The following is a 25,965-nucleotide window of genomic DNA, read 5'->3' as shown; positions in this document are numbered from 1 at the left end:
AAATGTTAACGTTAAATTGTGAGTTTTTGCTTGTTGGTTTGCCTTATTTTGTTTTAAGAAGGAACACTCTTTGTGCTCCTACTTAAGTACAGAGCTCACTCTATAACCAAAGTTTGCAACTGTCCTGACAGATGAGTGTTCTGGTCACAAGCACAAGCCATCATGCTGGCTCAGAGGAGGGTGACGGTGGCTTTAATGTTCTTATCGGAGATGCAAGATGCAACTTCTGTAAGATAATTTAGAAGTTTGCTTTAAATTTTACCTCCTTACACACACACACACACACCGCATTTATGCACAGAAGGAACAAACAAATGAAACAAGATTGGTAAAAACTGTTACTAATTGCTGGCACTTTGGGGTTTATTACACAACTCTATTTAAAAGCTTGATGAGATAGTGTGTGGGACTCCAGAGCACCACGTGTTGCCACTGATATTTAAAAGGTGACAATAGATTTCCCTAAAAGCAAAGCTGAGCTTTTGTTCTACTTGGTCCAAAAGACATGCAAAGTCTCTTTCATCAATGCACAGTGAATCCAATACTATTAGAAATGACTGAACCGAGGAACCAAGGCGTGGTGCTGTATTAACCAAATGACAGGTTAATCTGTCCCGGAGATAGTCTGCAGTATACCTGGGCAGAGCAGCACAGTTCACAGAGAGCTGAGATGGTGTTGGATTGCCAGATTTGTGGACGTCTAAGACAGCATGGACAACACATACTACTAAATCAGATCTTAGTGTGATCCGAACTCTTTACCCACTATGCAATGCTTAGAGCTGCTTTGTTCCCAGTGAACCTTTATTAACTGAGATCATTCAGCTCCAATCTGGAGGAATAGCCTCACGGTTCTCTAAAGACTGTGAGCCATGATGTCGTTACATTATTAACATCAGTGTCCTAACCAAGGGGGCCACCCAGTTAACCTCAGATGCCCACCACCTGCCAACCAGCGTGGATATATTTTACTGTTTGTCTCTTCCTCTCAACCCCCTACTATAGCCTATTATGTCTTCCATACAATTTTCATGTTGTGATGGAAATTGGGGAAAATGCAACGGAAACTGGCAGTATTTAGATCATGTTTGGTTGTGAGGGTAGGGCCCTCATGATAAGATTAGTGACCTTTTATCAGGGTCCTCCCTTTAGTGGCCAAATAATATATCAGCCTTTCTTTCACCCTGCTAAAGAAAGGCCCCAGGAACGGGTAGAAGAAAATAGCCCCCTGCAAGGCAAATCCTGTGCAGAAACAAAATCAGCGTGAACACTGAGCTTGGTTTTGCCAGCTTTCAAAACTGTGAGAAAAATCAACGTCTCTTGAAGTCACCCAGTCTGGCATTTTCTTACAGTGGCTTCAGCTGCCTCACACAGAAACACATGATTTCACTGTTTTTCCTTCTTTCAAACTCCTTCCGTTCCCTTTGGTGATGGCTCCAAAAATCACAACAATAGCTGTCCTAGTCGGTGGTTTTCAACTTGACACTAGCTCTAGTCAGCTGGGAAGAGGACTTCCAGTTGAGAACATGTCCCCATCAGATAGCCTGAAGGCGAGTCTGTAGGGCATTGTCTTAATTTAGTGATTGATGTGGGAAGACCCTGACCACTCTTAGCAGTGATACCACTGGGCAGGCTGAACAAGCCATGGTGCAAGCCAGTAGGCAACACTACTCCATGGGCTCTGCTTCAGTTCCTGTTGAGTTCCTCCCTGTTGATGGGTGGGAAGCTACAAGAGCTCACCAGAGAGCTCACCAGCTCTCACCAGAGCTGCTTTTGGTCGTGGTATTTCACAGCAACTGAAAGATACTAAAAGCAGTCTCCTCCAGAGCAGGAGAAGGGTAAAATTGTTGGAAAGTGTGAGTTGGCAACACTGAAAAACTTGACAATCTTCTCCCAATTAAAGAGAGACATTCATTTAAGCTTGCAAAGAACTAATACTATGTGCCATAATCAAATTAGAGTCGTTAAAGTTCGTATAATGAAATAATAAGGGCTGGCATGCTGAGTAGCCTGGAAAACAAAGATCAGTTGCACAAAGTAACAAGGCACACATCATCATCCCAGGAAGCAAGAAACTGGAGTTGGGAGTAGAACACTGAAGTCAGATTTATGCAGAGACCTGGGCAATTCCTGTCACAGATTACCCAGCTGCCCTAGTGGCTTCAGTATTTTGTGTCATGCAAAAGCAACTGTCAAGGATAATAGGAACACATTTTGACCTACTTTCCCCTCGATTCCTGCAATGTCTTTAACTCTGGATCTTGTGTTTATTTAGCCACCATATCTTGAGGCCATACTTCCTGGCTTTCTTTACAAACATCCTATATGCCACATAATCAAGATTACTGTGTGGGCAACTCTGAAACTTAAAAATTTTCTAATTGCATGAAGGAATCCTAAGAACAACCCTTTAAGAAAATGCCTAGGAAGGGAGACTACAGCCTAGAGAAGCAGACCTGTGTCATTTCGGATCCTTTCCCATCCACATCCACAGAAAGCCGCAACAACGCACACCTTTTCCACAACACTCAAGTTTCTGGAACAAACCAATGTCACAGAAGCCGCGAGTCTCTAACTATGATCTCCTTTCAACGCGGACAGCTAAGACTTCTAGTCAAAAACATCTACATTGTTCCAACTTCTCAGTGAATGCTACATAATGGTCAAGAATTTTTTAATGAGTAGGCAGTACCTAGGTAGGAAAGTCTGAGAGTCTATTGGTGTCTTGAAGACCTATTCGTTCATCCTGAGTGGCTTCAGGATCTCTAGGATGACAAGCAGTCCCTCCTTTTAACAGAGAAAGCATGCCTGACCCGCTCAGGTCGTGAGATTTAGAAGACAAGGAATGCTCCTTCACCAGGAAGTCCTATCAGCACACACCATCAGGAAGTTGACATTTGAGATTCCCGAGGGTCCTACACTCTCCCACTCCAGGGGGCGTCCCGGAGTACTGAGTGCTGTCGGGGCCAGAACCCGGGAGCTGGAAGCTCACCCAAGCTCTTCCAACTCCTAAGTCTCCGCCTCGGCAGTGGAGGCTGCCAGGGTAGTCCCAAAGCCCAGACATTGCTAGGAGCCTTCCAAAACAAGCACGCACGTTACCAGCCACCTGCAAACGGGACCGGCGGGGGCCCTGAGACTTGCTGATGGACGGGGCTGATTGACTCAGTCAAGGGACACCTGCAGCTTCCCCTCAGAGGCAGCAAACAACCCTTCTTCCGGTGATGCCCGGGTGCCACTAGGTTCGGTCAGGTGCATCTGGGGAGAAGGGTGACCGGCGCTGCTCCGAAGGGCGCCCCCTAACCTCGCTCTTCCGGGGCCTCTCCAGTGGAGTCCCGCCATCTCCCCAACTTCCAGAGCGCGGCGTCGCGGCCCCGCAGGGCGGCCGACGGCTCCACGTGCGCTCCCGGGCCACTCACCCGGGCCCCGGCGGCGTTCCGCTTCCTCCGCAGCGTGAGCCCGCTCCGCAGCAGCGCAGGCAGGTCTCGCAGGCGCGGCCGCAGAGACGCGGCGGGCGGCTCGCGCTCGGGCTCCCGGGCGCTCGGGCTGCGGCGCAGGGGGCCATCGGCCGGGGCCGCTGAGGCCAGCGCCGGGCTCTCGCACGGTGGCTGCATCTTGACAGAGCCCACGGCCATCCTGATGCCCTGACGGCGGCAGCGGCGCCGGTGGCTGCTCTCCCCCGCGCTCGCCTCCGCGCCTTCGCCAGGCAGCAAGAGGGCGCGACTGCGGCTCGGGCGCGGGACGCGATGCCTACCGCTGCCCATTGGCGCGCGCCCGGCCCCGGAGCCTCGGCCCCGCGCACCGCCCCGGCCCCGCCCAGGTGCTCCCCGCCCCGCCCCGCCCCGCAGCTCACCTCTGGGCGGCCCGGACACTCCCACCGCCTGCGGAAGAGGCCCCCGAGCGCCCTGGGTACAGCGCCTGCACAGGTGCGTCTTTCCCAGAATCTTCCTCCCGGCCCCCTGCCTCCGGAGATTAAAAAGTCCCTTTGCCCCCAGCCAGGACTGCCCTGGACTAAGATCCAAAAGGTTAAGAGGTCCTCCCCCCTCCCGCGCTTTTTGCACAGCCTATCCCCAGAGTGGAGTCCTTATGCCAGACTATGCAAAATGCTTCCTGGGACAGCATTGCCCTCTTGGTGGTCTCCCTAGGCACGCTCCTCGTGAAAGGGTGAGCGGAGAAAACCTGTTGGTTTTGATGGTGTTTAGCAAAGTAGTGCAAGTCTGGTGGCCCGAAGGTGAATCTCTGTTAACGTGTTGGAACCTGACCTACCTGGAAGCCTTCTGCGTGTGATGAATGTGCTTGGTAAACTGCAAAGGCTTAGTGCGGTGTGAATCACTGCTTATATGATTCCAGAAGATAGGAACTGTGGAGCGCTGAGTGGAAAACCATTCCAGGAAGGCGCTCAACCCCAAGGGCAGTGGATCTTCAAACAAGCCCTTTTACCCCTCAGCACTACGACCCTGGGACCTGCTTTTTGTCTATGACTGACAAGAGTTGAAAAAGCTTGTTCACGTTTGAAGTTTTTAAAATAACAAGTAAGGATATGAAGTCGGGGTTACTATTGTGCCTCCCATGCAGTGGATGCTTGGCCAAGTGTACATGGACATGTGGCCAGGTGGGGAAAGGGGGAGATCAGTAATCTCTGTCTTAAGGAAAGGGAACTTCAGCCAGGTGTAGAAAAGTACCTGGAGAAAAATCAGGTAGTGCCCATACAGCGAGGTGAATGTGAATTCGGAAAACTCCTGAGAGGAGCAACAGGAACCAGAGCAGGAAGGAAGTCTGCACTTGAGGCTGAGTGGAGAAGGTGCTAGCCAGAAGGGCAAGGGAGTGAGTGCTCCTCAAGCACGGAGATTTGAAATTGTGATTTTAAAAAACCTCCTAGGTGTTGTCACATAGAGCCTATTGGACATGGAGAATTTGCCCTGCTAGAGGAGGATAATTGCATAATGAAGAAGGGAAAATGGAATTTGTGTAGGTGACTTACCACAGAGGGCTTAAATTTTGTCACCTTGACCCATATACGTTTACTGGGAAGGACTCAGTAAAGAACTTTATAGTCTGTTATGGTTTCCAAATGTCTATAATATAGATTTATCCAAGAATAAAAGTCCACATCTATATAGCACATCAAACTCTCTTGATTATTGTGTTAAAATACTTAAGCTCCAGTGAGCACTTAGTTTTTACCTGAGTTCTCAGATCTCACTTACTTCAAACTTCCCATGATATGTATGCCAACTGAAGGGGGTTGGCACGTGGTTCAAAGAAGCCCTCCTGGACACTTCGAATTAACATTCCCTCTGATCTGTGAATGCTCCTGCTATATCATTCCCTAGAATTAACATTTGAATTATATATGAACTCCCTCTGCTACAAAAGATAGCACATATGTTCTGTGTTCAAGCTGACATTCTCAGTCTTCACACGTGTTCATGCAGCTTTCGTTCCTCTAGCATTTGGGTTTGTTTGTTTGTTTTGTTCTGAGACAGAGTCTCATGAATCCCAGACTGGCCTGGAGCACCCTCTGTAGCAGAGGATAACGTGGAACTGCTGGCCCTCCTTTCTCTATCTGCCTGGAGCACCCTCTGTAGCAAGGATATTGTGGAACTCCTGGCCCTCCTTTCTCTATCTTCCAAGTGCTGGGATTACAGGTATGCACCACACATGCCCAGCTCACACAGTTTTCGGTGGAAGACCTAGGAGTCTGAGATGTACGGCACAGATTCCATAGACTCTAACATGGCATTTTCTAAAGCACAGCATCAATCAGGACCTTTGAGAAGTTGGTACAGATTGAAGTAATAATAATAAAAGCCAGGTATCTTCAGCACTAAAGTGGGGGTGGAGAAGATAGCTTGATTGCTAAGGTGGTTGCCCTGCAAGCAGAAGGTGCCAGTTAGAGCCTAAGAACCCATATTTTAAAATAAATAAATAAAAAGCAGGGCATAGGCGTACTGTCACCATCTTTTGATGCCAGGGCTGGAAAGGTGGATAAGTAGATCCCTGGGGATTTCTGGCCAGCCAGCATTGTCTAAAGCAGGAAGCTCCGGGCAAGTAAGAGACACTGTATTTTTTTTTAAAAGTTAAGAATGGAAGATATCTGAGGACTGACATCCATCGTTGTCCTCTGACGTCCACATGCATGCAGACACATGAATGTGCACCTACATAGGTGTGCATTTGCACACACACACATGATCTACCAGGAAGAGCAGGAATCTATAAATACTCTGATCTCCCTGCCTTGTCCCTTCTGCCGGAAACATCATCCTCCTGCAATGCCATCCCACAGCACTTGATGCTCTGGGCACCAAAAGGGATTCTGGATCTGTGTTCCCAGTCCTTTGAAACTGTGGTTACGGAGCGCTTGAAACGTGGCAAGTGTGACCAAAGAACTAAATTTTAAATTTTATTTCATTTAAATTACATAAATTTGGGTAACAGCATATGGCTACTGGCTATCCAATATGGTACCATCCTGGACATCCACATTTCTCTAGCCCAGATCATTTCATTTCTTCCATTCCCATGTCACCGTCTCAATGAGGCCTTTCGTGACTACGTGATATAAAACAGCCCTTTCCCTGCCTTTCATAGAGCTTGTTGCCATCCAACATTCTACAGAGCCACTTTGCACTTTATACAGATTTAGTCTCTTGCTGCCTCTCTGAAACTAGAATCACATCCTATAACCGCAGGTTTTCTTTCATTTGTTTAGTATGTTTAGCAGTAGAACACATTTATTGAATAATTAAATACCTCCATCTATAAGAACTCAGTTTTTCACATAGAGACTTCATCAGGGTTTTTAATGTAAAGTCTGATTTTGTACTATTGAAACCTTAAAAGCTGTAGGTCCTGTGTACAAACCCAACAACACTCAAACAAGACCATTGGTCAGCATTTTATCACTTTTTCTAAAGGCTGAGGTACAGAGCTGGTGATTTTACTTTGGAAATGACATTATCAACACTACACTTGTGGAAATGCCTGTTGTGCGGTCACAAATTAGACAGGTTTTTGATAGCCAACAGAAATTGGAGCGCTGGAAGGTGGCCCTGACAGTGAACTCTCTGTACCATTATGAAGGCTGAACTGTTATGGGGATGGAACAAAATCAGCTGAGGTGTTAAGTGGAACAACAGAAAAAGAGGATGCAGAGTCGCTCCACAAGGTGGTGCAGGCTGTATTTCGTGAAGGTGACCATGCGTGTCTCCTGGTGCCCCAGGTTTGTAGTAGGACCTTCACACTGTCCCGTGGGTTTGTTTCTCTACCTCCCTCCATCTGAATAGGCTTGGGGATGCTTTGGCCCATTGCGTTCTCAGAGATGATTTCACAAGTTCTGTAAAGAGCCATTATTGGCCAGGCAGCTTCTGCTTCCTGCTATCTCAGAACACTGGTTCTCAGTATGTGCCCACTTAGAAGCCAACTCCCTTGCTGTGAGGAGCCCACGGCATGTAGAAAACCCCTGCGTGGGAGGGTTCCAGCAGCTGAGTTCCGTGAAATAATATTATCAATTGTAGACTATCCTTAAGCCATTTAGAATGTCCAGCCCAGGCTAGTCCAGCACTTGAGGGCAACCAAATGAGAAACCCAGCTGAGTGCCATCAACCACTGAACAATGAAGTAAAAGAATAAATTGTATTGAGCCCTAAATATAGAGGTATTTATTTCATACCTATACATGACCAAACACATGGTCAAAATAGCGTGTGATTAAAATGAGGGCATTGCATTGAAGGAGGGACTTGTATAGAGAAACTATAGAAATGTTTTGCCTGGTATGGCGGCACATGTCTGTAATTCCAGCTGATTAGGAAGAAGGATTATAATCTCAAAGACAGCCTGAGATAATAGTAACACTCTGTCTCAAAAAAAAAAAAGCCAAAAGCTAAGGTCACAAGTCAGTGCACCAGTTTATCTGGTGTGTGCAAAGTCCTAGGTTCAAGTCCTACACCAAAGGAAAAATATTCTTGGGATTGGCCAAAAAGAAAGGATAGATTTTTCCTGTATAATTGTGCATATAGATGTATCTGTATACATACGTTGCAAGTGTGTTGCCTAATCAAACAAAAATTTAATGGCACTGTATTTAGAGAAGTCAGAGAGATTGGGGAAACTGGTTTTGTGAGCTTTAGTTTATATAGCAGTTACACTAGCTAGGTAGAAGGACACCTGAGTGTCCCAGCCAATGAGAGGACAGCATGGAGGGACTTATGAAAAAGGACTAGAGAGCTGTGCTTGCCGGAGTTCAAAGGCATGGTAGCTGGGTGGTGGGGACAGGCAGTTTGTAAAGAACATACCACAGATGACTTTGAATCCCTGGTGGCAAGAAACTCAGGATAGTGATTCTCCTGGCTTTTCCTCATTTAATTACATGGTCCTGTGTAATTACCACAAATACCAGAGCATCGTGCATACATGTGTCTTCCTTTGTGTCCCACATTGTCCCTTGTCAACCTGCTTGTCATTGGGCACAATGCCTGTCAGGCTCCTGGCTCCTCTAACATCACAGTTACCAGGACTTTGAAATGTCTTCTTTGTGGTACAATCCTTCTTACATAGCCAATTTTGAAATTGGCCTCACCGAAATATCTTATATTGTTTTATCAGTTTTCAGAAACAAACCTATATAATTTCTCTTTTTACTCATCTAGGCCAGCATCCCAGCATGCAATGATCAAAATAGACAAATCTGAGCCTGACCTCTCTGAGGATCAAAGCCGAATGGGTAGATGATCAGAAGACAGACTACTTCACACCAAATTCCTTTCCCAGACTGCCTGCCTTACCGAGAATGCCAGAGACAACCATGTGTGTACTCGATACTCAAGCTATTTTTGTGTTTTTTAGGGAATGAATATGCAATTGGGAGAAATGTAGCAAAATAACGAAGCATGTTCCAGATCTAAAATGTTAGGCTTACTTTATTTCAAGATTCACAAATAGAATGATCTGCCCTCACACTGCTCATGACGAACCTGTGTGGTACAGCACTGTTATTTTTGAAGTGCATCATGTATTATGCGTCATGCAAATATTCCCCTAAGGGGTGATAACATTTCCATGTCCTATTTGCATCCGTGGCTCCAGTCAAAGAGAGTGAGGATGTTCATCTACATAAGTTCATCTTCTAGTCGTTGTACTGAGAGTCTTGAAACAAAATCACTCTGTGCCTTTCTGTACACTGCGTGTGACTGTCACCCTAGAAACTTTTTAAGTATTCAGAGTCATCAGGCCCTCTTCGGTATGTAGGCATTTTTGCAACAACAGATAAATAAAGGAACAAATATCCTGCATGACCAAATGCCTGGGATGACAAGAGAACAGTGAAAGAATTAGTGTAAGCACCAGGCAGCTCCCCATCCAGGCCAGCCCTGTCCTGCTCTCTCCTCTCTGCTTACGGAAATCCACACATCCTTACACATGCCAAAGCACACTTCCTCTTAACAGCCTTCTCTAGTGTTCCCTTTTGGGGCTAACCCCTCCTCCAGAAAACACTGATATTTGCCTACACTGCTGCCTTAAGTGAAGGAAGACAATACAGAGGTCTCAGCAGATGCGGACTCTCTAAGGCTGTGAGAAAATACATCACCCCGAGGGTGATGGGAGACTATAAATGGACTCCAGATGGTAGCATGCTCAGATCAGAAGGGAAGGAAGATGATTTTAGCATCAGTATATAAAGTGCCTTAGCATAGAGAGATGCAAAACCCTGGGAAGCCAACAAGACAGGCTGCAAGATCCCAGGCATGAAATGTAAAAGACCAGTCCCTAAAATCCAGTTAACAGAAGTGGCTCCTGTGCTCCCCATGTTTTTTGTATTGGTGCATTCTGTGTGCAATGTCTGTGAGATCGTGTCTGTAAGACTGCACAGTTCAAAGTACTGCACATGTGGCCCCGTCTGTCTGCTAGGAGGAAAAGGGAAGAGACAGAAGACCTGCTGGAGAAGCAGAGCCAGAAATGGGAAGAGAGACAGGAAGTCCAAGGCCACATAGACATTAAAGACCTTTTTATTTTGTATTATTTTTATTTATTGTGTTCGCTAGAGTCCCTCTCTTTCTCTCCATCTCTGTCTGTGTGTGCGCATGCGGGGAAAATGGCGTTGAACTCACTATATAGGCCAGGCTAGCCTCAAGCTGGGCATCAATCCTCCTGCCTTAGCTCCCCAAATACTAGGACACAGATATATGCCACCGTACTTTGTTCCCCAAATTTAATAATAGAGTAGGCATGGTGTGGTACGTCTGTAATGCCAGCACCCAGGAGGCTGAGGCAGGAGGATCATGAGTTTCAGGCCAGCCTGAGCTGTATAGTAAAAGTTTGTCTTAATAAACCCAAGGAAAGAGTGAGAATGTGGTTCAGTGATCGATCAGTTACCTATTGTATGTGCCAAGCCCAGGATTTGATTGCCAGCACCAGAAGAAAAAAAAATGGTGCTCGTGATAATGCAGTAGACCCTTTCTTCTCAGTTTTCATTCCGCAGTTTCCGCTACCAGCAATTACATGGTCTGAAAAGATAAAATGGTAAATCCCAGAATAAGGAGTTTTCAAATATCAAATTATGCACTGAGCATCCTGATGAAATGTCATGCTGTCCTGCTGCATTTCCACTCTAGCTGGATCTCCCTGCAGGGCCACTCTGCTCCCCAGTAGCCGCGGAGTGGACATCTAACACCTCCTATGGTTTGCAGATGAAGTGTCCCCATCAAAAGGGCCTTTCTGAAGCCTTGCTCCCAGCGAGCAACAGTACGGAAAGACCAGACTGTGAGGCCAATAGCTTCATCAATGGGTTGATGATCTACAAATGAGTCGCATATTAAATGGGCTGTAAGTCCTCTCTGATCAGAGGTAGTCTCTGTCTGTCTGTCTGTCTGTCTGTTTGTATCCCTCCCCCCTGTCCTCTCTGGACCCTGCCACCATTAGATTAGCCTCCTCTTTTTTTTTTTTTTTTTTTTTTTGAGATTCTCCTCACCATGATATTCTGCCTCATCACAGCCAGAAACAACGGAACCAGCTAGTTGTCAACCAAAATCATACCACTAAAAGTCAAAACACTCCCTTCCTCCTTTAAGTTGATTCATTTAGGTGTTTTGTCACTGTGAAGAAAAGTGACCGACCCAGGTAGGGTTCTTGGCTACCAACTGAACTATTGCTGCACCATCGAGCTTGTGTTCACGGAATTCTTATTTTACTCGACACATTGAAATGGCCTATATTGCTATCACTCTCTTCCTGTGCCTACTCTATTGTTTATCATAGGAAAATTTATATACATAGGATTTGTAATATCCATAGTTTCAGATATCTACTGGCGATCCAGGAACATATTCCCTGTAGATAAGTGGGCACCTCTGTGTGCAGCTTCCTATTAGTTAAAGTTAAGCATCTGTAAACATTAACCAAAGCTAGGCATAGAATAAGTCCTGATCAAACCTATCTCTGATGATATTGGAATTTTATATGAGCTCAATTGACTTTTGAAGAGCCTGATAAAAAGAAATAAAATTTGGACCAGAGGACAGTGGTCTTCAAGCTTTTTAGCTGGAAGAGATACCAGCACCCAAGGGAGTGGTTTTCAGATATTAGGAATAGCATGAAAGATCACTAAAGTCACCCTATACAGAGCTAAGACCAGTAGTCCCTACAGAAAAAGAGCACTGACTCAACATAGAAAATTTTTTTTCTGTCCATTAAACCAAGTATGGCTGCTGTACTTGTCAAATGGGGAGATTACAGTGGGCTCAATAGGGTTGTGTTTCATCGGCTGGAGGACTGAACTAGCTGACCCGTGACATTGTTTCTAATCAAAGATACAGTAATTTCACTAACCTTGGTGCACAGGAAGTGGCTATAGTTCAGGAGTCTCTGTATGATCTAAGCAATTATGGTTGTTCATGACATTTTGAAGGACTCTGAGTGAGTCTTTAAAAAATAACACTAGGCTGACAATATAACTCAGTGGATAGAGATGCTTGCTTCTAAACCTGATGATCTGAATCTGATCCCAGGAACCTACCTGATGGAGAGAGAGAGAACCAACTTCAAATTGTCCTCTGACCTTCATTCATCAACTATGACTAGTACACAGCTACCCAATAGGAAAAAAGGAGGGGAGGAAGGGAAGGAAGGAAGGAAGGAAGGAGGAAGGGAAGAGAAAAAGCAATCACCAATCCCCTTTCTTCTATGATTTTTTTTTTCCTTTAACAATGCTAGAGGGCAAACCTAGCACCTAGCACAATCCAAGGTAATTGCTCCACCCCTCTGAACTATACTCCCAGCCCTCAATCATTTCCTTGTTATACTAAAAGGTCATCTTCCACTTTGCCCTCCTTTTCTCATGAGTTTGTGAGGTGCTTCTCAGAGGCCACTGATATGGGATGTTGCAACAGATGGAGGAACAGATATGAGATTCATCCAGGCATTAGAAAAATTGTCACTGTATTCACTAAACTTGGTTTTATTTTTGAAAACATTGTTTTTTCATATAATATTTGTATGTTAATTTACAATTGGCTTATTTAATATGCCCCTGTTCATCACCACTGCTCAGGCCCCCTCAAGAAACTGCAATACAAATGGGAGGGGACAGAATGGCGTCAGGGGGGCCTCCTTTCAAGTCCAGAAACTTCTGCTCTCTAACCACACGTCTGTATGTATTTGGGCTCTCTTCGAACTCAGTTTCTTGTCTATGTCCTGTTCTACAGAATAGTGCTGTCTGGCTGTTGGGATGATTAAACAAAACATGCAAGATGTGGAACCCCCTAAGCCACGGCTGGCGCTGCACTTGGTCTCCCTGTGGCTGGAGCTCTTCTGTTTTAAACCCGGGAGCTTGAGGAAGTTGCATAACCTGATAGACAAACTGTGTGGGGTTAGGATTTCTACCAACCTTGCTTCCTGCTCTAGGCAAAGCCCAAACCTGCAGACAGGTTATTCCTGAAGACCTTCTTTACTGCCAGCTGCCCAGGAAGAGTGCTTCCTGTCCTGGCCCCAATTCCAAACCCAACTGTGAGGAGCAAAGTAATCCTGAATCATGGAATCAAGATACCTGGGTCAAGGCTCCCATAAGTGAGGTATTAACTCTTTGACCTTAGCCCAGGACTCCACCTCTTTGCCCATTTCCTTGTCTATAAAGTAAGGGTAATAAAAGGCAGTGTGCAGATGGTTTTAAGGGCTGAAGTCAACAGTGCCGTGAAGACGCCTGTATACGGGAAGGATATGCACGAACGCCAGTTGCTAATAGGTCTTAACCTTGCCTGTGTTCAGAAGTGGTGGGGATCAAAGATCCCACAGGGCCTAGCTAATCAAAACGGTGAAACACACTTCACAACACAGAAGCCCACTCCTGCACACAAGCCACAACGAAACACTTCACAACACAGAAGCTCACGCCTGCACACAAGCCACAATGAAACACTTCACAACACAGAAGCCCACTCCTGCACACAAGCCACAACGAAACACTTCACAACACAGAAGCCCACTCCTGCACACAAGCCACAACGAAACACTTCACAACACAGAAGCTCACGCCTGCACACAAGCCACAATGAAACACTTCACAACACAGAAGCCCACGCCTGCACACAAGCCACAACGAAACACTTCACAACACAGAAGCCCACGCCTGCACACAAGCCACAACGAAACACTTCACAACACAGAAGCCCACTCCTGCACACAAGCCACAACGAAACACTTCACAACACAGAAGCCCACTCCTGCACACAAGCCACAACGAAACACTTCACAACACAGAAGCCCACGCCTGCACACAAGCCACAATGAAACACTTCACAACACAGAAGCTCACGCCTACACACAAGCCACAATGAAACACTTCACAACACAGAAGCTCACGCCTGCACACAAGCCACACAGAAGCACCCTCCTGCACAGACGCCTGTTGGCTATTAACGTGAAAGTTGCATGTATTTTTACAAGCACATAAACTTCGTAAGGGAGTTTTTAGAAATCTTTCTATTTACTGTCTTTTTCGTGAGCTTTACACCAAGCCTGGCAAACACTAAGTCCTGTGTCAATGTTTATTTCTAAATAAACCTCACTTACTGAAGTTTTATTGCTATGAGCCGTAGTAAAGAATTTTCTCAAAACTTGTAAAGCAGTGCTCACCTGAGCACTGGCTCCCCTGGGAAAGCATCTGAGGGGTGACCATTCCTAATTCCAGGGTTTAACAAGGTGTTAAATAACTTTTTAATTTGCTATAGACCCTGTTTTTATGTCTATTTGTTTAGAACTGAGACAAGCTGTTAGTCATAAAGTTTCTGCTTATTGCTGGAAAAATATCAAAGCCATCAATGTCAAAGTCCAAAGACTCTGACTCAGTTCTCCAGGCTGAGACAAGTCCATGGTTGACCAGAGCTCACAGGACTGTGTGAGTGCTGATGATGATCCTTCTGGGCTGTGAACATCCTAGGGACTACTGTCACTACTTCTGGGCATTGCAAAAACCTCTCATTATTTACAGTTTGGTTTTCCCGTACCATGAACATTACCCTAAACTCTGACTGTACAGGTCCAATCAAAACTGAGAGTACTTACCCTTTTGCAGTAGGTAGATTTGAAGCCTTCTCTCAAAGACCATTTGTGACAGCAACAGAGGCAGACGCCTGCTTAAGCAGGAAACTCAGAAGGCCAACAAAGCTTAGTGTTTGCAAACTTTCAGTTCTCTTCCTCAAAATACATGGACAAGATAATTTTAGGTCTTTATTTACAATGTAGACCTTAGAAAAGAAGATAAAATAAATCGGGGAGAGCAAGAACAACAGGAAAGTTTGGGAAGCTTGCTATGTGTTACCTCACCTGTGCCTTCCTCGGCACCTCCCCTTAGGAGGTCTAACCTCACAGAAGCATCACTTGGGGCCAGTCTGGCTGGAGTCAGTTTTCCCTCTGCCTTTATCCAGGTATGAAGTTGAATGGAGCATTATCTTTGACTTCTGTGCCTTGTTTGAAAAAAAAAATAAAGGTAGACTAGGAACTACAATTATTTAAGAAGATATATAATACATATTATATATAATTATGCTGGCACAGTCAGGAATATAAGCATATTAGTGATTATTTTCCTCATTCGCTCCATACTCCAGAGCATGAGCTTCAAATAGTTGGGAAATCCTGAAGTTATGTTAAAAAAAAAAAAGGCATGTGATTTTTTTTTTTCAGGTGAGAGAGACATGAGCTTCATCAGGTTTTCAAAACAGGCAATCCAATAAGGAAATCTATAGTATCTGTAAGGCCTATAGCATCGGGACAGGGATGGAGCACGTAGAGATGAAGCAGAAAACAGCTGTAAGTTGCTCCATCTACACAGAGGCCTTTGTTGTGGGTGTATCGCTTCTCATCTCAGAGGATGTCTAAAGAGGTTCCCACCACCGCTGAAAAACAGAATCTGAAAACAGAAGAAATTAGACTCTGCGTGTCCAAACAACGGGAAGTCAACAGCTCTCTTTATCCTAAAAATACACTGGAGGGACAATCAGCACTGGGGTGGATGTGAACAGCCTGGGGGAAAGCAGAGAAAAATGCATTTTCAGGAGGCTACTTCATGTTCAATTTCAGTGTTGCCTCTGTTGATCTAAGGCAGAGGAGGTTTTCCAAGAAAAGGGAAGAGGCAATCAGGAAGGTGATGCCGTGTTACCAGAGACCTGTGATAGTTCCTAGTGACTGGCTGGTAGGGATGGTGTTGCCATGTTATTAGAGACCTGTGATGGGTTTCTTTTTAAATTTATTTAAAAGAAAATACTATTTTTTCTCATTTTACATGACAAATCCAGTTCCAACTCCCTCCCCTCCTTCAGCTTTTCCACCTTCACCCCTCCCCCAGTCCCCATACCAACCCCCCATCCACTTCTCAGAGAGGTTAAGACTTCCCATGAGGGGTCAACAAAGTCTAGAACATTTCTTTCAGGCAGGACCAATGCCCTCACCACTATATCTAGGCTGAGCAAGGTATCCCTCCTGGGAGAATGGGTTCCAAAAAGCCAGAACAAGCAGTAGGAATAAATCCTGTTCTCACTGCCAGTGGCCCTGCAGTCTGCCACAGCCATACAACTTTCATCCACATTCAGAGAGCCTAGTTTAGTCCTATGCTGATTCCCTTGCAGTCAGGCCAGAGTTGGTAGACTTTTATTAGCTCAGGTAGGCTGTTTCAGTGGGTGTTACCATCATGGTCTTGACCTCTTTGCTTGTATTCTCATTATTCCCTTTCTTCAGCTGGAGTTTGGGAGCTCAGTCCAATGCTTCACTGTGAATCTCTGCATCTGCTTCCATCAGTTGCTGGATGAAGATTCTATGGTAACATTTAAAACAGTCCTCAATCTGACTACAGGGCAAGGCCATTTCAGGTACCCTCTCCAGTACTGCTTAGGGTCTTAGCTGAAGTCATCCTTGTGGATTCCTGGGCATTTTTCTAGTGCCAGGTTTCTTGCTAGCCCCATAATGGTTCCCTCAAGGAAGTTATCTCTTTCCTCATTCTCTATCTCTGTCCTTCCCACATCTCAACCATCAAGTTCTCCTCCCCATCCCCTTCTTTTCTCCTCTTCCCCTTCCACCTTCCCTTCGCCCCCTAACCCCATATTCTCACTTTTCTCAGGAGATCTTATCTATTTCCACTTCACAGGAGGATCTATGTATGCTTCTCTTAGGGTTCTCCTTGTTACTTAGCGTCTCTGGGGTCATGGACTATAAGCTCCTTTTCCTTTGTTTTACAACTAGTATTTACCTATGAGAGGGTACATACCATGCTCACCTTTCTAGATTTGGGTTAACTCATGCAGAATGGTTTCTTCTAGTTCCATTAATTTGCATTCAGATTTCAAGATGTAGTACTCCATTATGTAAATGTACCACATTTTCTTTATCCATTTTTTGGCTAAGGGATGGTGTGGGACAATTGTCTATATTCTTTCAATTATGTTTTAAATAAACGCTGATTGGGCAGTAGCCAGGCAGGAAGTATAGGTGGGACAACCAGACGGGAAGTAGAGGTGGGTCAAATGAGAACAGGAGAATTCCTCCCCAGTCCTGTCCCAATTACAGAAGAAGGAAGATGTGACTACCCCGCTGAAAAAGGTACTGAGCCATGTGGTTAACATAGATAAGAATAATGGGTTAATATAAGTTATAAGAGTTAATAAGAAGCCTGAGCTAATGGGCCAATCAGTTTATCATTAATACATACCTCTCTGTGATTTCTTTGCAGCTAAACAGCTGGCTCTGGGACCTGGTGGGAGGACAGAAACCAGGCAGGATGGAAATCCAGATAACAAATGGCACCCACCAAACCCAATACAAAACAATATCACTCGGACGTGATATCAAGTATAAGATTAGAATTACAATCAGCATAAACAATATTAAGTAAGGAACATATGCTAAATGTTTTAATAAACATTCTATTCTAAGTAGTCTATGTCCTGTATTGGAAATGGCTTGGCTAGATCATAAGAGAACAGTAACTACGGCTATCTAATCTTCAACTCCATAGAAGGCCTGAGAAGGGAGATAATATTACTTGAGCAGGCAGGAAAAACAATCAAGTAGCTTCCAAAGCAAGCAATATATGACAGAGACAATTAGCTACCTGAGCAATCACCCAAAGTCTCATTTTGCAATGTTGAAGCATCCAACTTTGGCTATGGCCTAGTGTAATTGACAGACCATTTTCAGAGGCAGGAAATTTTTCAAAACCGTCTTATCCTACCTTGGTAAGATTAGACAATCATGCTTACCCATTTCCAGATATCATGTAACTTGTCAGTGGTTGAGGCATTGTCAATTTCTTGCCCAAAGGCAAGTTTTGCCAAGAAGAAAACGGGCTCCAAGTGGAGTGTCTTGGTGCTCAAAATTCTCTTGGGAATAGATTGGTGCTGTCAGAAACAATTATGGCTCATGTCAACAGAACTCTAAGTTATTCAAATGCTATGTTCCACAGATCCTTGAAGTGGTTGAAGATTATGTATCTAGACAGAATACAATCTCTATGTATCTAAAGAACCTAATTGATCTGACTGTATGTACAGCAAGCATGAACAACTATTGACCTATAACAATACCTGTATTACTTAAAGACTAAAACTTCATGTCAGAATATTAAATAACCTGTAAACAAATGTGCAACAAACGGGGACAACAACCTCAAAATGTAAGCAATATACAAGTATAGGTAGGAGTAATATATAATGCAATATGAAAATATATCCTAAAAGTAGTATCAATATACAAAATGTCCTAAACAGAGATAATAACATACATATATACAGTCTGACAAAATAACTTTGTATAGGTGTACAAATAATGTAAACAAAAGTAACAAATATAATTTGAACTTGTATCAATATACAAAAACTATACCAATGTAAATTATCCTTGAAGTATTCACTCTATTACCCACTATTACTATTCCCCCCCTTTTTTTTTTAACAAACATAGTTTTCACCCCAACCCTCTATCTAATACAAGTAATTATCAACAACCCCTAAACAGTGTTCCCAACTGTGGACAAACTTTTTTGGGATGGGGGCATCCATGTTGGGTGCCATTTGTTGACTGATGTTTTCTGTCCTGCCCAGACATGGAAGAAGGAAGATGTGACCTGCCCCAATGAAAAAGGTACCGAACCATGTGGCTAACATATACTATAATAATGGGCTAATATAAGTTATAAGAGTTAATAGGAAACCTGAGTTAATGGGCCAATCACTTTATAGTTGATGTAGATCTCTGTGTGATTTCTTTGGGACTTAACGACTGCAGGAACTGAGCAGAACAAGGACTGGGCAGGACAGAAAATGTCAGTCAACAGAGGGGCATCTAGGTTGTTTCCAGGTTCTGGCTATTACAAATAATGCTGCTATAAGCATAGTTGAAAAAAATGTCCTTGTACTATGGTTGAACATCCTTTGGGTATATGGCCAAGAATGGTATTTCTGGATCTTGGGGTAGGTTGATTTCCAATTTTCTGAGAAACCACCATACTGATTTCCTGAGTAGTTGTACAAGTTTACATTCCCACCAGCAATAAAAGAGTGTTCCCCTTAGTCCACATCCTCTCCAGCATAAGCTATTATTGGTGTTTTTAAATATTTCCCATTCTGACAGGTATAAGATGTTATCTCAAAGTAGTTTTGATTTTCATTTTCCTGATGGCTAAGGATGTTGAACACTGCCTTAAGTGTCTTTTGGCCATTTGAAATTCTTCTGTTGAGAATTCTGTTTATATCTATACCCCATTTTTAATTGGATTATTTGATATTTTGATAGCTAATTTCTTGGTATTTCTTCCATCTCTTGTATTCTGTTGGTGGTTATGCTTGCATCTGTAGTTCCTGTTCATTTACCCAGATTTTCAGTTTCCAGAATTCACTTGGTTTGTGTTTTCCTTATTGCCTCTATTTCATTTTCCAAATCTTGAGCGGTTTGAAGTGTTTACTTCATCCGATTGATTGTTTTTTCTTGGTGTTCTTGAGTTTCTTAAGAAACTTATTGATTTCTTCTAATTTTTTGTTTGTCTTTTCTTCCATTTATTTAAGGAAAGTTTTCATTTCCTCTTTAAGGGCCTCTATCATCTTCATAAAGTTATATTTAATATCATTTTTTATGCTTCTTCTGGGTTAGGATGATCAGATCTTCCTGTTTTATGATAACTGGGTTCTGGTGTTACCATGATGCTTTTTAGGTTTACCATGATGAATAAATTCTTGCATTGGCATCTACCCATCTCTTCCTCCAATTGGTGACTGCAGTGTCTTTGCTTCTTGGTCCAATCCTTGCAGTTGCTGTCTGTGTCTTAGTGAGCTGCTGAGGTATCTCTTCACCCACTCTCATGGTTCACTCTGTGCCATCACAATGTCTTGGTCTGCTCTGTGCAGTCACAGCCTGTGATTCAGAGTTCTTATGAGGTCACAGGTGATGGGTGGGTTTGGTGGTGGAGTGGGCCTTGTAGCAGATAGGGTCCAATCAATGTGGGGAGGGTGGGTGTTGAGGCAAGCCTACCTGCTGGAAACTTGCCTGTTGGCTGGCTAGTGAAGCTAAGGCAGGTGGGAGAATGGCCTGGAGCTTTCCCCAGGTACTGAGGGCCTAGAGAGTGGGGTGCCCAATTGGGCTGATCACTCACCTCTTGGTTTGCTCTGTGCAGCTGCAGCCTGTGCTTCAGAGTTTCTCTGAGAATGTGGGGGATGCTGTGATGGTTCTCAGTGACTGCCTGGTATGCAGTTGGAATAATTTTCTGCCAGATAACAGGTAATCCTCAGACAATTTCAGTCCCTAACAAGAGGGCAGAGCTGCAACTTTTCTGCCTTGTTGTTTGCATATTAATAACCCTGAATAAACATTGTTTGAAATTATTATTTGAAATTATTCTTTCTTCTGTCTGGATTTTGTAGCTTCTTGGAACGGAGTTTACTGCTCATTGGTTCATATCGAACATCTTTGGAGTCAAACTAGATATTATATTCATTTTTGTCTCAGGGATGACAACAACAAAGTTTTCTGATTTAATCACATGTTAGTTAGCTAATCCAAAAAAAATGTACAGAACCCTAACTCTATCTTGTGCTCAGCCCTGTGGTACCTACAGATATAGATGACAGTACTCAGTCTCTAAAATCTAACTGGGAGAGCCAGAATAATAAAACACCAAAAAAGGGAGGAAATTAGCAGTGAGGATGTTGGTGGAGTACTTGCATAACATACAAAAAGTCATGGACTCAGTCCTGAACATGGTAAAGACCCAAGTCTTTGTATTCCCAGCACTCAGGAGATAGGGGCAGGAAGATCAGAAAGAAACTGAAGATGGTCATTAAGTACCCAGTAAGTCTGAGACAAGCTTGGGATGTATGAGAGCTTATCTCAACTGCCACCCCTCCCCCTGCAAACAAGCAGGGATGGAGGGGGCTAGAAAGATGGTTCAGTGGGTAAAAGGCTTGCTGAGCAAGCAAAGGGACCTGAGTTTGTACACCTAACACCTCCATGAGAGGCTGGGGATAATGGCACATGCCTGTCACCTCAGACCTGGGGGATATGTAGGTCTCATGAGTGCTGGTTGCCTGAAACTCCAGGTTCACTGAAAAGACTCAAAAAACAACGTGGAGAGGAATAAGAGAAAAGTCACCTTATGTTGCCATGTTGCCTTCACATGCACACACCCCCTACACACACAATCACATGCAAACATAAACTATACACAGAAAGGAGGAAGAGCAGGGGAGGGAAGGACAGAGGAAGAAAGAAAAAGAAAGGAAATAAGAGAAGGAAGCTATAGTCATAAGAGTTTGAGAGAACAGTGGGCATCCTCAGATAAGAAGTCACCCCAACTAAGCTACATATCGAAAGAGAAGGATTTAGACAGGGAACAGGAAATGACAGTCAGGGGAAAAGAAATGGCCAATTCTTGCTCAATGCCAGGGGATGCTGTGCATGTGAAAAGCTGTGCAATGTTCCTTGCTACTTGGCAGAGCATATCCTGCAAAACAGCATATATTGGTCCTAGACATGACTGAGGCTTGTTCATGGGACATGGAAATTTTAAACCATGGTGGATAATGAAAATTGGCCAGAATGTATAGGGGTATCAAGATTTCAGAGGGTCTTAAAGTCAGGGAGAGAACATTAGAAGATAGATGGGGCCACTGAGAGCAGGCAGTTCTGAGCTGGGGAGGGCATGCTGAGGGCAGTCATTAGGGTGGAAGCCGAGCTGTTAGAATATGGAGAATTAGCATCAGGAAGAACAGCTTAGGGGGCACACAGTGATCCTGGGATGTAACACAAACTACAAAATAGCACAGACTACAAAGGGAAGAGCTGAGATACACAGAAGCAAGCACCCCTACCTAAGATCAAATGGGGTGCAAGACCCGGAGCGAAGAAATGACATCTGCAAAAGCAGTGAGAGTGGCCAGCACGCTAGCCAGCAACAGCAACATAACGGAGAGTTTGGTGCTTAATAAACTCATTTCTCATTGTTGAAACAAAAGCCAACATTAAAAACTTTCCAAACAAACTTTGGAAAAAAAAATAAGGCAACTTATACCTGCCAATTTATTTAGCATTGACTCTGAACTAATTCCCTAATATTTAGGAGGAGACATTATTTTAGTAAACATGTATAAACTACAGACAGGATTAAGATCCTTGTGATTCTACAGAATTACACACTTCAGACAAGTCCATTTAAATATAACGGCAGATTTACATGGAGTAGGTCAATGGGTCCTGGCCTGATCTAAAATCTCCGCTTCCTGCATCATTCTTCCATTGGTCACAGGGGGCCTTTTCTGAGTCAGTGGGGGGAAGATAAGAGAACAGCATGCACTTTCGTTTCCTCTTCACCTGTGAATGAGCAGAAGGCAAATATGTTGTCTGTGATGCGACGCATGCATGTAGTGTGTGTAAGGCACAAACTTTGGTTTGTTTTGGTTTGCTTTTCAATGTTCATGGTGCCGAGGCCAGAATCCAGTGCTTTGGGCCTCCCAGCTAAGTGCCATCACTGAGCTATGTACCAGCCACAAGCCACAGCCCTTTAAAGTTCCAGTGTTGGCCTTTCACCCCCCCCCACCCCCACCCCACCCCGCGAAGACCATGTTCATTAAAACATGGTGGCAGACCCCTCTGTGCTGGCCACATAGTCCCTAAAGCTGAGGTACCTCTTAGGGTTTATGCACCAATACAAGGATTCACCAAGGATGCAGTAGAGGCAGCCTCCATGACTAAACCTTTCCAGAAGGAACAGAGACAGATACTCACACTGGCAAGACACAAAGTTGTCGCCTGTGTGGTTGTGGGGCTTTACTTGCTTGCCTGGAGGCTCAACCCGGTGCCATCTTACTTTTGGTGCTGCCTCACATAAGAAGTTTGACTAATATGTTCCTCAGAAGTCGGATCTGGTGGTCTCCTCAGAGTCAACCCCTGCCCCCGATAACTCAAGCCTTGCAGCACCCGTTCCACCTGTTTAAACAGTCTCTCTTGTCCTCAGCCGCATTCACCATGCTAAGCTGGACCGCAGGCTTCCCAGCTCACATTGGGAGCACTGAGACCACACATGTAAATGTACGGCACCCAGGTTTATGTGGGTATTGGGGTTCCAACTCTGGTTTTCATCTTTGCACAGGAGCTGCTTAGCCAGTGAACAACCTCTCAACCCCATATAAGAATTATTTTAAGCTAAGGGCTCTTCAGGATCCAGCAGATACAGGAATTCTGGATACCCTGACCCTCCCATTTGTCTTCTGAAAGCCAGGGACAGAACTATACATGGGAGAATCTCTTTCCAGGAGCAAAAGAAAAGAGACATCAGTGAAGGGAACATCAATAGAAAACTGAACAAACAATTCTTTTGGAGTAACCCCTTACCTTTTGAGTTTTTTCTCCACATTTAAGTGCCCTGCTCAAACCTCTCAATCTTGTAACTTTTTAATAATTTATTGTCCTTTACCCAAGCAGGATATAAACATTTAAACCTAACTGTTTCTTTGGGTATCTGTTTCCTTATGAGGTCTCCTGAATCAAGTAAAACTTACAGCAAATGAGTTCTGGTTTTCTCTGGTTGGTGTTCTGTTACAGGGGCTTCAGGACCTAGAAGAACTAAGAACAATGGGTTCTTTTCCTTTCTACATTGGCTAAGACAACCATAGCAAAAAGCCACAGACCGTGTGGCTTCTCAGACATTTATCTCCCACAGTTCTAGAGTTTAGAAGTCCAAAATGAAGATGTTGACATGTCAGTTTCTCCTGAAGCCTCTCTTCTGCATGCAGATAGCCTTTGTCTTTGGGCATGCTTTCTCAGTGTTGCAAGGTATGTCCACACACTCGTCAGACTGGATTGTGGTCCTCCCACATGACCTCATTTACCTCCATTACCTTGTAAAAGCATTGCTTCGACACATTCTCAAGTATTAGGCTTTAGGACTGCAGCATATGCATTTGGAGAGGGATTAAATTTCAGCCTGCAGCAGAATTACTGTTCACATTTTTCATTTTATTATATGCATGTTTCTATTATGAAGGAACATGCATATCAACTAGTTCAATAAGAATATATGCTCAACTGTTACCTTAACAGCAACTTTTCGTGAGTCCTTCACAACCCCAATGTATGATGTAAGACCCAAGTGCAGTGGGTCCCAAATCTTGTTCAACACATCTTGGATCTACCAGCACATCTACCCCTTGGGGGATGTGCACCAATTGCTATAAGAACTGGTCTTCACTGACCTCATCTGTGGCTATACTAGATACGAAGTGATTCCTATAGTTGTTATTTTCATTTAATGGATGAGAAAACTGAGGGTTAGGGAAGCAATATAATTGTACTTCTAACTCCTTAGACAGGCAATTAAGCCTATCTCCTAACTGTAATGAAGTTCTTCTTTGTCCATGATGTAAACTCATATTTAACTTGATCATTTCAAAGGTAAGCCTATGTAAGAACTGAGCTCAGCCTTGGGGGAAAATGGGAAGAGTGAGGTAATTAATAAGGCGTTGGGTCTGTTCCCAAGAAACAGAAATATGTATGCAACAGAAGAGGGAGGGGAAGAAAGAATGAACACACAGACATGTGGTCAGAAAATAGAGATAAAATGACTGCCAGCACCTCATCTCAAGGGCCCAGGCAAAGACGACATCTGTCCCAGAAGGAGGACAGGAAGTCTGAAAGGCCAGCTGGCATGAGAGTGAAGGGAACTGAAGTTCAAAACACAGGTTTTCCCGGTCTTTATGACATGTTCCTTGAATGGAGCACCCTCGTCCCTAAGGTGACCATTTGAGAGTGAGACTGTGGCGGCTGAGCTACTGTGTGAAGGGGTGAGAGATGCAAGGACGACTGGTGACAGCCTGCCCCCCAGGGGTGTGCTGCCCACAGGCTACACGCAGATTAAACTGGGCTACATTTAAATACCCGATACTTCTCGCTGAACTCCACGCTTGGACAGCTCTTCATAAATCTGGAGGTCTACCCACCTGGGCCTTTTTCCTCTGTTCATCATTGTAACGTCACTTCCTGTTGTCTCTCACCAGCTGACCTTGCTCACTTACATTATTTTCCACCCCCACCCTCTTGGCTGGGCATCGAAGTATTCAGAGGTCTAGAAACTCACTAGGTCCTGGGCTTAAGTCTTGGCCCCTATTTGACTATCTGATTTGCCTCTCTAGTCTGTTGTCTCATCTGGTGCTATTACTGCAAAGAACCACTTTTATTAAATTACTCAGCAATCAACTGACTACCACAAACTTTTAAACCAGTGATTCTCAACCCCTTTGGGAGAATGAATGACACTTTCATTGGGGGCATCTAAGACCATCAGAAAACACAGGTATTTACATTACCATTCATAAGAGTAGCAAAATTACAGTTATGAGATAGCAATAAAAATAATTTAATGGTGGGGGTCACCACAACATGAGGAACTGTATTAAGGGTCACAGCGCTAAGGAGGTTGAGAACCACTGCTCTAAGCAGAGATCGGCCCTTGCTATTGTTGTTGTGGGGTTGCATCAGGTTTTATATTTGTCTTCTCTCTCTCTCTTTCTTCTCTGTGTGTGTGTGTGTGTGTGTGTGCGCGCGCGCGCGCGTGCATATGCATGAGCTCGTGTGATACGTTTGTGTGTATCTGCATGCAAGTGTCTGTGGAAGCCAGAAGTCAATTTCCGGTGTCTCCCTCAATTGCTCTCAGCCTTTGTTTTTTAAGACAAGATCTCTCACTGGCTTGGAACCAAGTAGGCTAGGTTGTCTGGTCAGTGAGCTCCAGCAATTTGATCCTCTCTAGCTCCCAGCCCAGAGATTACAGATGCCACACCACACCTGCCTTTTTACTGGGTGCTAAGGATCTCAGCCCAGATCATCTTGCAAAGTCTTCTGTCAGGGCTTAGACATGCAGCAGGAAGTCCCACATTGTTCCAGATGCAGTTCTGAGACACTGCCTTAGCGTGGCCGTTAAAGACACACAGCCTCATCCCCACA

The 25,965-nt window shown here is 44.3% G+C and overlaps 1 protein-coding gene and 1 long non-coding RNA gene across 3 annotated transcripts in view; both read right to left on the bottom strand.

Annotated features, from left to right (window-relative positions):
• The window catches only part of Rapgef5 (Rap guanine nucleotide exchange factor 5), a 253,743-nt gene extending 249,188 nt beyond the window's left edge, over positions 1-4,555 (bottom strand). For both annotated transcript variants that reach the window (XM_041638782.1, XM_041638784.1), the window contains exon 1: positions 3,417-4,555. In XM_041638782.1, the coding sequence (XP_041494716.1) occupies positions 3,417-3,761 (345 nt within the window). In that variant the 5' untranslated portion in view covers positions 3,762-4,555. The remainder of the gene's footprint in view (positions 1-3,416) is intronic.
• A 4,493-nt stretch (positions 4,556-9,048) lies between these two features.
• Positions 9,049-11,857, bottom strand: LOC121438438. Its single transcript, XR_005973096.1, has 3 exons — positions 11,827-11,857; positions 10,375-10,505; positions 9,049-9,304 (listed from the first exon to the last, which is right to left on the bottom strand). It is a non-coding gene; the product is annotated as an uncharacterized LOC121438438 (long non-coding RNA).
• Positions 11,858-25,965: the final 14,108 nt, after the last annotated feature.

Source organism: Microtus oregoni, unplaced genomic scaffold, assembly GCF_018167655.1.
Source record: "Microtus oregoni isolate MIOR12 unplaced genomic scaffold, Mior012 000056F_ref0000123, whole genome shotgun sequence".
Taxonomy (NCBI): Eukaryota; Metazoa; Chordata; class Mammalia; order Rodentia; family Cricetidae; genus Microtus; species Microtus oregoni.
Note: the sequence above shows the minus strand (reverse complement) of the source record. Positions and strands in the feature narration are given on the sequence as shown.